A 12,720-nucleotide genomic window follows, 5' to 3' on the forward strand; every position below is an offset into this window, starting at 1 on the left:
AGCAGATTTTTGGTTTCCTTGATTATTGGTTACTTTGTAAAAAAAAATTATTAACTGCTGATGATGAAGATCGTTTTGTCTGTGCTGAAATTCCAAACAGAGAAACCTATCCTGAATTATGGTACAAAGTCATTAAACACATGTCTCACTGACCTCATTTAAAAGATTCAGCATATTGGGACTCGAAAGATTCCAGATATTGTTTTTACAGAAGTTCTGAAATAAAAGTGAAACTAATGAAATAAAACAATTCAAAGGAAAAAAAACAAAACAAAACGGGGGTTGGCGAGCAGTTTTAGCAAATTAAAGGATGTTAAATATTGGTTGAGTTAGGCTGGAATAGAATTTCCCCCACAAAGGTTAAAACCCTTATCAAGGAGTTCTGTATGATGGATTTTGAAGCAGCAACATTGTGGTTTGTAGAAACACTCTCTTCATTAAAATTTTCTCCACTACTGCAGGAAGTATGGTGTGGAGGTTATGGCAGAAGTCTTTATACCAGAAGGATCAATGTTTAGCCCTTGCATTCATCTTACTGTGCGACTCTGGCACCAGCAATCTTATGATGCCAGCAGTCTCAGTATACTGAAAGATTTGCCATACTTTACATGCCAAATATTTATTGAGGTTTGTACCATACCTACAATATTAAGAGCTGTTTTTGTGTATTTCTAGAAAGGGGTCAAAAATGTCATCATTGTGTTTTTCTTGGATATTTACATTTTGTTAATCTCTACTCCATATTTCACCAGTTTTTGGAGTTATGCCTGCCTCTTTGTGTGCACAGACTGCTTCAGGCTATGAACTAATTTTGTCCCTGCTAATGTTCATATCCCAATTTTGTATGTAAATTAGAACTTGCACTGAAAATGTCAGTTAACAAACAAAATGGCAAAAACATGTTTTATTGTTTACTTTATGGAAAAATGTTTCAAACTTAATAAAAACTACACCAAAGCAATATTTTTTATTTTAAATTATAAAATGACCCATGGATATGTGCAGTATGTCAACCTTATGCTAAAACATTTTTGAATTTTTAATTATTGTCACAGTACCTCAGAATTGGAAAAGTTCACCACTAATTGACACGACTGATCCTTCAGCAGAGATTTGCTATGTTTGCTAAGGGATTATACACTCTCACAGTAGTGAATAAAAACACCTACTTACCTGTGATAAAGTTTATTATGCTTGCTGCCAGTTACATCAGTGATACATATATGAAAAAGCACTAAAGGGTGGGAAGTGCTGGCCACTACATATTCACTTGCATCAAAACTAATTTGCTTTGTTCAAAAGAAAGAATTGAAGTTTCTAGATGAAATGATTTGAAATTCAGTTGGAAAGAAAAATGCATGGGTTTTATATGCTTCTTTGAATCAGATATAAATCCGGATTTGCTGTAAGTCGAGACCAATCGGTAGGATGCAAGTTTATGAACATCTCAACTGAAAAATGAATCAGTCAATCTGAATAAAAACTCGATACAGTTATTAGCATTGTAAAACCATACAAGCCTACTGACACTGAGCAAAATCTTGGATTAGAAATAATCATTGTGAAAGCCTTGCATAAATTACACCACTTTTTAGTGCCAAGATATGTGATACAATACAGAACGACTACTTCTTAGACAAAAGGCATATCAGCAAATAATTACAATAAGGGGATAACAAGACAGGTAACATCCTCATCAAAGCACACTAAACATCATATATCTTTTAGAATGAAAGAACATGCCACATGTCCATCGCTCTTTATTTTTGAGGTTTTTCTTGCACCAAAACTGAAACTCTGAATATCCAGTGGAACTGAGATTACCTAAAAAAGTATTTCATACCCTACGCCTTAAGATGTCAGGTTCACTGTCTCTCATCTTGGTTTTACCTCAGCTCTCTCAAGTAGCCAAGATTTCAGTGTTCATAATCCAAACCAAAGCCTGCAAAGACAATTTGTTCTCTGGAAACCTATGCTTTAATTAAGGACAAACTTAGGAGTGCTGATATAAATAACAGCTCAGGCTCCCAAGAACTGCTAACAATGCAAAAAAAAATAATAAAACAAAGAAAAGTTGTGTTTGGTCCAATGCCAGGAGAAAGCCGATGACAAGATTAGAAGTCGGGATCATATTCAGCACTCAGAAAGACATTTGGATCTAAACAGCACCTCTAAAATAACTTCGCCGCAGGCAAGTTAGTGCTTAGACTGTGGTCTCAGTGTATTTCAATAAAAGCATCACTGTTCCATCTACTTTTCCATTTATATTCTGAAAGGTAAAACAGTCCATTTTTTTCATTCTTTCCTAAACATTGTTGTCAGTAGTAATGAGCTGAAGGTAGTGGAGAGTACTCATAACAGCATAAAGCAGTATTTCCATTAATCACCAAAAAAAAAAAAATGGACCTAGACTTAAGAAATAATGGTGGGCAGCAAATTAATTACAAGTCACATGAAAGGTTTGTGAACAGCACCTTCAGGCTTTTCCATCCATTACTCATCAAGGCTTGATCTCCTCCTACATGATATGATAAGATGAAAAGAAAAGCTGCTCCTACCGTGCCAATTACTTTGACGTCATGAAGACGACCCCACTCTTCCTCATGGCTGTCTACCATCATCACACTGTCATCCTCATCAGCACCCCATTCAGCATGCAGGTCAATGCGGACCTCCTCTCCAAGCGAGTGCATCCCTACAGCAGGAAACAGTCCCTCTGGAGAAACCAAGATAGCTATGGATCCGACCTGCGATATTGAAACAGATTCATAGAGAGAACATAATGCAGAAGAGTTTAGTAACAGATTCCTGGTAATAAATGCACTTTTCCAGACAAAGACGTTAAATGGCTATTCCAAAAGAAAAGCTGACCGATATGAAAGACACCATAACTAATACACATTGTTATATCTGTGAACATTCCACAGATCTTAAAAAGTAGCAATTTACAGCAGACACTGATCTATGTTTTTCAGCTTGAACCACAGTTGACATGTGATTGTCCTTATCCACTATAGCCAAGTCAACAAACCATATATGAAAATAATGAGACCACCTCAGACGTAGAACTCCACCTTCTTTTCATATTTCCTTTTATAATAATGTGCAGGATTAATTCAGAATTATTCACTTGGAATTACACACTTGTGTTATATATTGTGCATGTTGTGAAAAAACACAGACTGGTTTACTACTGGGCTCAGCTGAGCTTTTTCATTAATATCACCCATATCATGTGCTTAAACAATATTATTCTAGGTGAAGAAAAAAAATGTATTTTTTATTAATGCTTTTGAATTTAGGGTACTTTTAGTCATTTCTAGGTGCTTTCTCATATAATGCAAAAAGCATCTACTGCAGTAACAATGCATGTCCATCTGTATGTACATCCACCTGTACACATGAAACAACTTGATTCCCAGTGCACTGATTTTGTTGAAATGTGGCACACTTATTTTTCAAGGACGTTTGCTGGGAAAGTTCCATTTCTGTTGAAATATCTCAAATACATTTTTGAAACTTTAAAATCTCCTGTTGGAAAGCATGGGTGAATTTGCAAACATTTCTATTTAAAACAGAGGAACATTCTGAGAGACATCAACAATGAATTAGTTTACTGTTTCAATTTTACCTCGAGAGTGGTTACTTCAACTTTTTTTTTTCTTCTGCTTGTTCAACAGCCACTCCTTACGGCAACACAGGGAAACACCAGCAGTTGTGTTCAAGGAAGCAAGTATGACTCACTGCATGATACAGGATGGGGTAGGGCTACATGGAGTGGATGACCAAATATTACCAAACACAAAAGGTTTGGCATTATATGTGTAATTATTACTTCAATTCACTAATAACAGTGTTTATTTATCACTGTCAAAGTAAATACTGTGCCAGCAAGCACCAATAGGTCTCATTATAGGCTAACAGTCTGAATTCCATCTGCATTCTATCCCCGCTTGTCTTTATGGCTGCACAGAACCTTGTGCACACTTCAGTAAATCACAGCAGCTCACTTCTGCTGCCTTACATTGAAGTGGATAAGTGACATTTTGTTCACATCCATAAAAGTAAAAAAGAAAAAAATCCAAGCAACTTACTTAACTTATATAGTAATATATGAAAGATGGCTTGGTGATACTTACTCTAAAGGGACTTAACATATACTTGATATTTGCACTACAATAAGAACAACAACATGGCCATATTATCTAAAGATAATCACCTAATATTTTTGACACTATACTGGCAAAGCACGACATTTATCTATTATTGATAATGTGCAGATGCAGACAAGCTTCAACACACATTTTAACTGTTATTTACATTGGGGGGAAAAAAGGTTTCAAGAAATTTAAACTCCAATTAGCTCCAATTAATTCTTGAGTTAAGAACAACTCTTTGATAGAGAGACTAGAAAATTTAAAAATGCTCCAGCATCGAAATTCGCTAACCAAGTCTCTGAAGGCAGTTGAATGTTATGCCATGCAAACATTTTCTTGTTTTGTTTTTTAAAAGGTTAATCTGTCCACCGTAGATAAAAAGGTTCACCTCAGGATCTTATTCATATCTTTGACTCCAAAACACATAACAATACACAAAAAGAATGTAAATGAATAATAAGCTAAGTTACATAAAGAAGATATTAAAATATAAATTTTTACATTATAGTCAGTGACACAAGAATGTATGAGACATTAAAAAAAAAAAAAAAGATCCTGGCAACACTAAATACTTGTTCAGGATTCTAGCCCTTTTGCTGCACAATGTTTTCCAACACTGTGGGAGAATCATCTGCTGCCTTCCCAGTATGCTGAAGCCAATTACCCCATTTGTGTTATGCTGTGCCAGATGAAGCAAACTTTAAAGCGATATAATCATCAACTTGGCTGCCTTAAACAGCCTCTTGTAGTCTAAATCTATACCCCCTGAGTTATATTCTTTATTTAGACTTTCTGAATTCTGGTTCAGTTAAACAGCCTTGGTTAAATGCCCATCACATCTTTTCATCTCTACTTCATACCATATTCTCCAAAAAGGGGTTGAAAAAGAATTTCATATTCAATTTCAACCTCTGAATTGCTACAACTAGGATAACTGAAAAAAGAAATTCCAGGAGGTAGACAGAATATATTACGGCAAACATAATTTATAATCCTTTACAGGAAAACTGGTCCATGAACAGATATAAAGGCATACATCCTTGTTTCAAGGAAAAATTAGTATAAATTAAGAGAGAAAAAGTATACATTTCAATAATCTCACTATATTAATGGAATTTCTTCTGTTAAGGGAAACAAATTACTTTGTCATGCTATTACTATTTAGTATTTATCGGGGTCCTATAACTAATTTGAGTTTTAGAGTTCTAGATGCCAATAAACTGTATATAAATGAATTATTAAATCTATTACTGTTAAGTTTTAAAAATATATACTATAGGCCTGAAAAAAACATTTTTTAAAGTGTTGGCCTTCTTACAAAGCCAACTATAATAAACTTTGGTAGTGAGAAAAGATTAATGCTGACCAACAATTTTTGTACTAATTTTAATCATTATATTGGCACAGGTTTTCTTTAACACTAAGATTTCCAAAGCTATATATAAAGGCAAGTGTTACAAAAGATTCAGCAATGTTCATGAAATTGTACTTTTATTTTAAAACAATTGTATTTTTTATTTATAAACAATTATAATATTATTGGTGGAGCAACTGTTTCTGCTGTTTCATAATAATTCTGTCTGTACAAGTCTACATTCATTCATAATTTCAAAATTTGAAAAGCCGTAAAGCTCTGCATGGCATTGTCCTCTATGTGGAGTCTTTGAGAGTAAGAAATGAACATATAAAGAATTACCTAATACTTACAGCACATTTTAAACACTGGACATTAAAATCACTGGATTAACAGAATATCCATGCTGATAAAGAAAAACCTAATCACAAATGTCAGAATAGCAAGTATTTTTTATTGTCATGAAATCACACCATGATCCAATCTCAGTTTACACTGAAGTCAGCTGCAAACATCTGGTGACTGGAATACAAAGGTTCTCAGAAGTAATTTCTTTACAGCAAGAGCAACAGAAGAACTCCTGTGCCTGTGCACAAACAGACGGTCTCTAAGCCCTGCAAGTGGACTGCTCCCTGGCTCTTTCTCGCTCAGCCTCCAACATTTTTTGTGCTTTACTGCCCTACACTAACCAAATGTGACATTATACATGTGTCGGCTGTTCTGAGAATGCTAATCAACTAATACTTCCTATGAGTGCTGGGGAGGGAATTGTGAGTGTTATCTTACTACTCACATGAACGGCTGAGTCTCAAGACTGCTGCGAGTTCTATAACGCTTCTTTGGCTTTAAGATATTTGTTGAATGGTTTTGACATTAAAGTTTACATATAAAATGTCAAAAAGCCACAGATAACCTAAAGAAGGCAGTAAAGAAGAGGAAAAAAAGAAAGCATCACTCATTATAAACATCACAGAAAGTACAGTTACTGCAGAAGCTTGATCTCTGTGTCTGTGAAGCACTGAACTGAACTCGATTCTCAAGCCTGCAAGATGCATGTTACAGATTTTACTTGTGAAGTGTATTTATAAAGAAAAGTTAAAAAAAAAAAAATGTCTTATTGAATGTCTATTACACTGCTGCTGCCTCGCAGTTAGGAGGCTCGGGTTCGCTTCCCGGGTTCTCCCTGCGTGGAGTTTGCACGTTCTCCCGTGTCTGCGTGGGTTTCCTCCCACAGTCCAAAGACATGCAGGTTAGGTGCATTGGCGATTCTAAATTGTCCCTAGTGGGTGTGTGTGTGTGCCCTGCAGTGGGCTGGCACCATGCCTGGGGTTTGTTTCCTGCCTTGCGCCCTGTGTTGGCTGGGATTGGCTCCAGCAGACCCCAGTGACCCTGTAGTTAGGATATAGCGGGTTGGATAATAGATGGATTTATCGCACTCATTATGAATAATCTCAAAGTTCGTTGCTACCATTCTGGAATAATACAAAAAAAAAAAATCTGAACTCCCATACATATTTGGCTCCAAGAATTTCAGATAAAGGACTGGAAACCTGTACTTCAAGGTTAGTCTACTATTAACAACACTTCTTTATAGAGAACACTTCAATAGTGATTGGTATTTTGACAAACCATTTCTAATTTGTTGTGAAGTATACCAATAATTTCAATATTGAACAAAGGCTGGGGCAGATGATATGGCGAATTGAGGAGGGTTAAGTAGTATCAGTTTAAATTTTTCACACACTCACCTCCTTTCCGTTCTTGGTAAAAAACACTGATGTTAGTCCTGCCTCAAAAGATTCTGGGTGTATGCCACATCCAATTCGATCTCCAGAATTACACTTTGTCCCAAATTGTTGCCCAACTCCATTCCCATTGTACAACCTAAAGGAAAGCAAGCAGGAAAACTATATGAACTGCTAATCACAATGTTCTGCTCCACCTCTTATAGGTATCACAGAAGGCAATGTGTGAAATGAACATAGTACACTCGAGGAACATCAATTTGTTATTGTTTTGTACAGTTTCAGCTGTCGTCTCTAACACATAGCTCCCGGATTTTTCAAATGTGGTTAGCTCAACTTTGATTCCAACATGAGTAACCCCCACCAAAACACAAAATCTCAAATATGTGTGATGCATACAATGACGGAAAAGATTAACTTCTCAAAAAAACTTGACTCAGCAATAGTCAGCCCAAAAATTACATATGTTCCCCATGTGGTTTGTCGAGAAAAAAGGTTCATTGGGTCACTATTGTATCACGTACAGTGAAATTCTAACTGATGTGTTAATCAATATGCAACATGTTTCCATTCTCTGATACCATAGCTGTTGTGTGTTACTATCTTTCCAGATAAACCATCCTTTGCTTTCATTTCTTTTTTTGATGTTAACAGACAGCTGTTAAAAAATGAGTTGTAAGCTGGAAATGCACTGCATAAGTAATAATGCTAAGTGCTCTGTGCCTGTCCAAAGATACAGACTTCCATTCAAAAGCTCAAAGAGTTAACTAAATGAAAGCCTTTCCCTTAGGCTTGTGTGGTTATAAGGCAGTGGTTGTGGCATCCTAAAGTAGACTAGGATTGTTTTGCAGTTAGGGTGCTGCCCATATGAGACAATTACCAATACACTCAAACACAAACAGCACTTGCATAAAAGTCTAGATCCCCTGTCCAATTTGCCTTTGACCCTCACATTTACATCAGCAACTCTAGGGTCCCCGGTTTCTTTCTACTTTCTTAGTGAATGCAAATTGGCCCAGTGTAAATGAGAACAGGAGAAGGTTTATAAGTCATGCTGGTCAATGTATTGTATGCTGGTCAAAAAGCAAGTAAGAATTTCCTTGTATTCTGTGACCAAGAAACACAAATCTGAACTTGAATAACAGAAACAACACAAACATCTGTGCCCAAGTTGATGTTAATTAATCTTGAATGTCCGGCAGTAGAGTACAAGAGGGTGTACAATTGCACAATGCATAAGGAATAGTGTACCTCATGGCTTATTTTATTATTTATTTAGAACTACAATGATAGCACTTGGTCAGGAATGAATTGTGGAAGTGATACTCTTTTGTATTGAGCGCACCCTGTGGTATTAAATCAAATAGACCTGCTACAAAAGTCTCACAATGCATTAAGATTCTCATTGTATAATATTTGGGCCACCTCTTAAATGTATGCTGTTAGCATTGTTTTACAAAGTTTTACGTTATTTCACAAAGGCTGCATGAGAAGGAAGTCAGAAACGGCATGAACAGAGATGAAGTCTAGCCCATAACAATCCCATCATCATCTTTATCGAAACATCATGGTTTCCTCATAAAGTACTGCAATAACTGCAAAATATCTGGTATCATAAGAAGGTAATTCGTGTATTTAGTTCTAGAAGAACTGACTACTGCAATTTGTTTGTCTTATTTCAGGCAGGATTCCTCCCACGGCTGGGGTTTAGGTTCACATTTTATGTCTTGTTCATTTTTGATTCTTTGATTTATATTATGTGCATTCTTTGTTTTTGTTGATATATGCAAGCTGCCTATGTTATGTCTCATATGTTTTGTGGGTAAACCTCCAAAAGGCAGGGCCAATCACTGCCAAGAACTGCCATCCGTCCTATAAATCCGGAGGGTCCCCCCACTGTTACTGTCGGGACATTTCAAACGTGCCTGGAAGTACAAAAGTCACAGCAACTGATATTTTAGTACATATTCAGAACCAAAGTTCCAAGCGTCAGTACAGTACCAGTGTTTCTGCAGTATCGGTAATACTGTACATCAAAACAAAGGCTGTTCAACAGGAGTGCTGGGGGTGGGTTGACGGTTCATGTAAAATTGACAATTTTGATTTCGAACCTTTAAAATTGAGGCAAATGTGAAAAAGAGGGATACATCTGGAAAATTAAAGCACCACAAGTTTCTGAAAGTTTAGAAATTTTAGTAATATTTTTAACAAAGTAATGATGCAAGTATAAAATCTTACCATACCAAATGATTCACTGACAAACCAGATTTTAAAAGCATGCTGTTACAAAACTAGCTTTAAAGAGTTTGTTTACATGGAAATATCCTGAATTATCTTGGAATTCACTAATAGTACAAATATTATAATGCTTGCATTTTTAGATTTTGAATAGATTTCAAGCATCATTTTTCAGTTACTGGAAATAAAATGTTACAATAAATTGAGAATATGCACGTGCTAAGATACACCAGGTAGTTTATGATAATATCACTATTTATAAACCTTGTGCTGTAATCCCCACCAGATTATATACCTCTATGTGTTGTTACAATGGTGGGGGAATTTCTATCTCTGCCACACATTAAAGTTCATTGCACTGTGCTGTATCTTGATATTTGTGAATGCAGATACTTGCTTACTTAAATAATGGCTAACTACTTGATGAATATAGCAGCTTTTGCTGTTAGTTTATATATATTTCATAATGTACAAAAAGATATAATATTGTTCACTTCAATAATGTAAGTTCATTAATAAAAACATCATTGAATAAGATTTCTGTTTTTGCTGTGGTATCGAAAAGTATACAGCATCATAAAACTTTATTGCTTTCTTGTACTTTTTGTTATTTACAGATTTGACCTTCTGCTCTGTTACTTTTCAATATGAATGTGGATTCGGTGTTATTTGCTCGGATGGCTTTGTATTTAAAGCAATTCCATTTTGCCTCAGTCATATATGGAGTTTCAAAGTGATTGAAATACTTTTAGTGGAAATAATTTGTTATTTTTTAGAAGGATTCTGTGTTGCCCTTATACCTAGATTGGGTTAGGTGGTATAGCTCCTCTAGTGGGTCTTTCTGGAAGTGCTTTTGGAATGTATTGGGGTTTATTGCTTTGGGGCTCATAGTCCATGACAGTGTTATACAAAGGCTACTCAGTTCTGTTTGTAGGTTTCATTAAATTAAATAAGCTGCTGCAGGTATTATTACACAACTACATAACTCTTGTCCTTGAGTCTTCACATTGGTTTCCAGTGAAGTTTTGGGATAATTTTGAAATCCTTCATCTAACACATAAAGCTTTAATTGGTCTAGCTTCTACCTACTTTTCTGAATTTACCTGAAGTGCAATGTATGAAACCCAAAATGCTACTCTATTAAGGATTCCAAGGATGAATAAAACAAAAGTGAGACATCACGTTTTTAGTTATAGGGCCCCAAAGTTGTGAAATGATCTATCTGCTTGTATGAAAGATACCTCATCAGTCTCAGTCTAAAGACTCACTATTTCAGTGCCAATTATTCCTTCCTAGTATTTATCAATTCGTCTGTCATTTGGACTAAAATATATGCAAGGCCATAATTATCAATTGTTACTGACCCACCTCTATTTTGTTTCTCTTTTCAGCATCTGGCTGTGGCACATGCTTCCATAGCTATACAATACTGCCAGAAACACCAGAGGTACTTGTATTTCTACGGTAAAATAATTTCATTTTTTATTTGGCAGGTGGGTGGCCAATTGGTTTAATTTATCAGAACTGTGAATGTATCTGCCTTAAAGTATAAATGACCATGAACCCCCAGAAGTTTACAAAACTTAATAATAATACTATTGTCACATTTTGTTTATATCAATCAATCTGAAAATTGAGTTTCAGTTTTACCATCTGTTTAATGTAGTCAGCATTTGTATGAATGAACATTATGTAATAAATGTGAAAATGTATAGAGTCCATACAGGTGAATGCCACATAACTTGTCAAAGCCATCACAATCACATCAATCTCGGGCAGAAAACTCAGAAAACTGACACAGTGTATTTAAAAAATGACCACAGTGTTCCTTGCAACTTACTTGCCATCATCAGCATGGTATGCCACAGAGTTAGGAAGCCATCCGGGCTGGTGGTCCAATTTGTAGTATTGAGGTACTAACCCCACTGCAATGGTTCCCCTGACACCTGTATCCAATATTGTTACCTAAGTAGAAAATAAAATTCAATACACACATAAGAAGGAACAAATATTTTCACTTTCATTGTATTATTTTATACACAATTATCTGCTCTCATCAGCAGATAAGGCATCATGGCTTAAAAATAATTCCCTGCCATTTTTTATGCAAACATGGGCACTCCTTTCTTCCAAGGTATAGCTCCTAATTTTATGCAGGACTAAGTACTATAATCATGCTGTGCTGTAATCTGTTTGCACCCAAAGGCAACATTTGCCTGCAAAATGAAGGGGCTTTGTTAAAGCACCGCACGCCCTCGTTTCTTTAACCATGAAGGTATTTTGCGGGGGTCGCTGGGTGGGATTAATAGTAAACATTTCTGAACATTTGCAGTGAGTGACGTATAAGGCACTGCACCCTTTTTACTTCTCCACACTGCCTTCCCAAAACCAAAAATGACTTAACCCATTTGTGACAAGGTGAAAAATTTCAGGTTACAAGAAAATGAAAACTTCAAAGCACTTCACTGGAGACTTTTTTGATTGAGAGAAAAGTGAACATTCAAAAATTGTGATTCTAAAATAGATCAAAAACTATTGCAAAAAAAAAAACAAACAGCAATAAAGTACTGATATTCAAGAGAATTAATTTCCTAAAACATATAGTAGCAATTAACAGTAAGCAACACACTAAATCAGAAAAACATTTGTCTGCCAGCAGTTCTTCCATAGTTCACCTTGACACCTCTTAAAATAATACAATAGTGGCTTCCCCATTACACTTTACTAAACATCAAATGTCACACGGTTAACACGGCCTATGTGTCCCTTACCTAGGGTACAATTTAGGCTTAAGATCTGCCATTGAGGTTCAGGAGAAGAAATGGTACATAATGCTGGATACTTGAGTCCTGAATGTTTGGAAGCACTGGTCACTGATGAGCAAGGACATTATTTATACACACATTAGGCTTTTGAAAGATACTTAATTATTTCAGAAGCAAATTGTTTTAACAAGTCAATGAACCACAGAATAATGCTATATGAACACTGGTCTGGAATAAAAAAAAAAATAGGTGGTTTTGTTTTGGGGTGGTAGGGGTGAAAAAGAAGGGCTGAAGTCTTCAAAATGTTAATATGTCAGTTTTTAGATATTATTTTTATCTATCATAATTCTTTACGGGTGTGCTCTCAGAAGAATACATAACTTGCAAATTAATAAGAAAACACCAAAATTTGAAACTGATGGCTGACCATTTTAAAGTACAGTATAATATACTGTACTGTA

General features: G+C 35.6%; 1 protein-coding gene across 3 annotated transcripts in view; it reads right to left on the reverse strand.

Moving 5' to 3' along the window:
- Window positions 1-12,720, reverse strand: part of spryd3 (SPRY domain containing 3) — a 154,932-nt gene that overhangs the window by 81,988 nt on the left and 60,224 nt on the right. For all 3 annotated transcript variants that reach the window (XM_039746762.1, XM_039746761.1, XM_039746763.1), the window contains exons 4-6: window positions 11,335-11,459; window positions 7,260-7,395; window positions 2,559-2,747 (exon numbers count right to left, since the gene is read on the reverse strand). In XM_039746762.1, coding sequence (XP_039602696.1) covers window positions 2,559-2,747; window positions 7,260-7,395; window positions 11,335-11,459 — 450 coding nt within the window. The remainder of the gene's footprint in view (window positions 1-2,558; window positions 2,748-7,259; window positions 7,396-11,334; window positions 11,460-12,720) is intronic.

Source organism: Polypterus senegalus, chromosome 3 (genome assembly GCF_016835505.1).
Source record: "Polypterus senegalus isolate Bchr_013 chromosome 3, ASM1683550v1, whole genome shotgun sequence".
NCBI classification, from domain to species: domain Eukaryota; kingdom Metazoa; phylum Chordata; class Cladistia; order Polypteriformes; family Polypteridae; genus Polypterus; species Polypterus senegalus.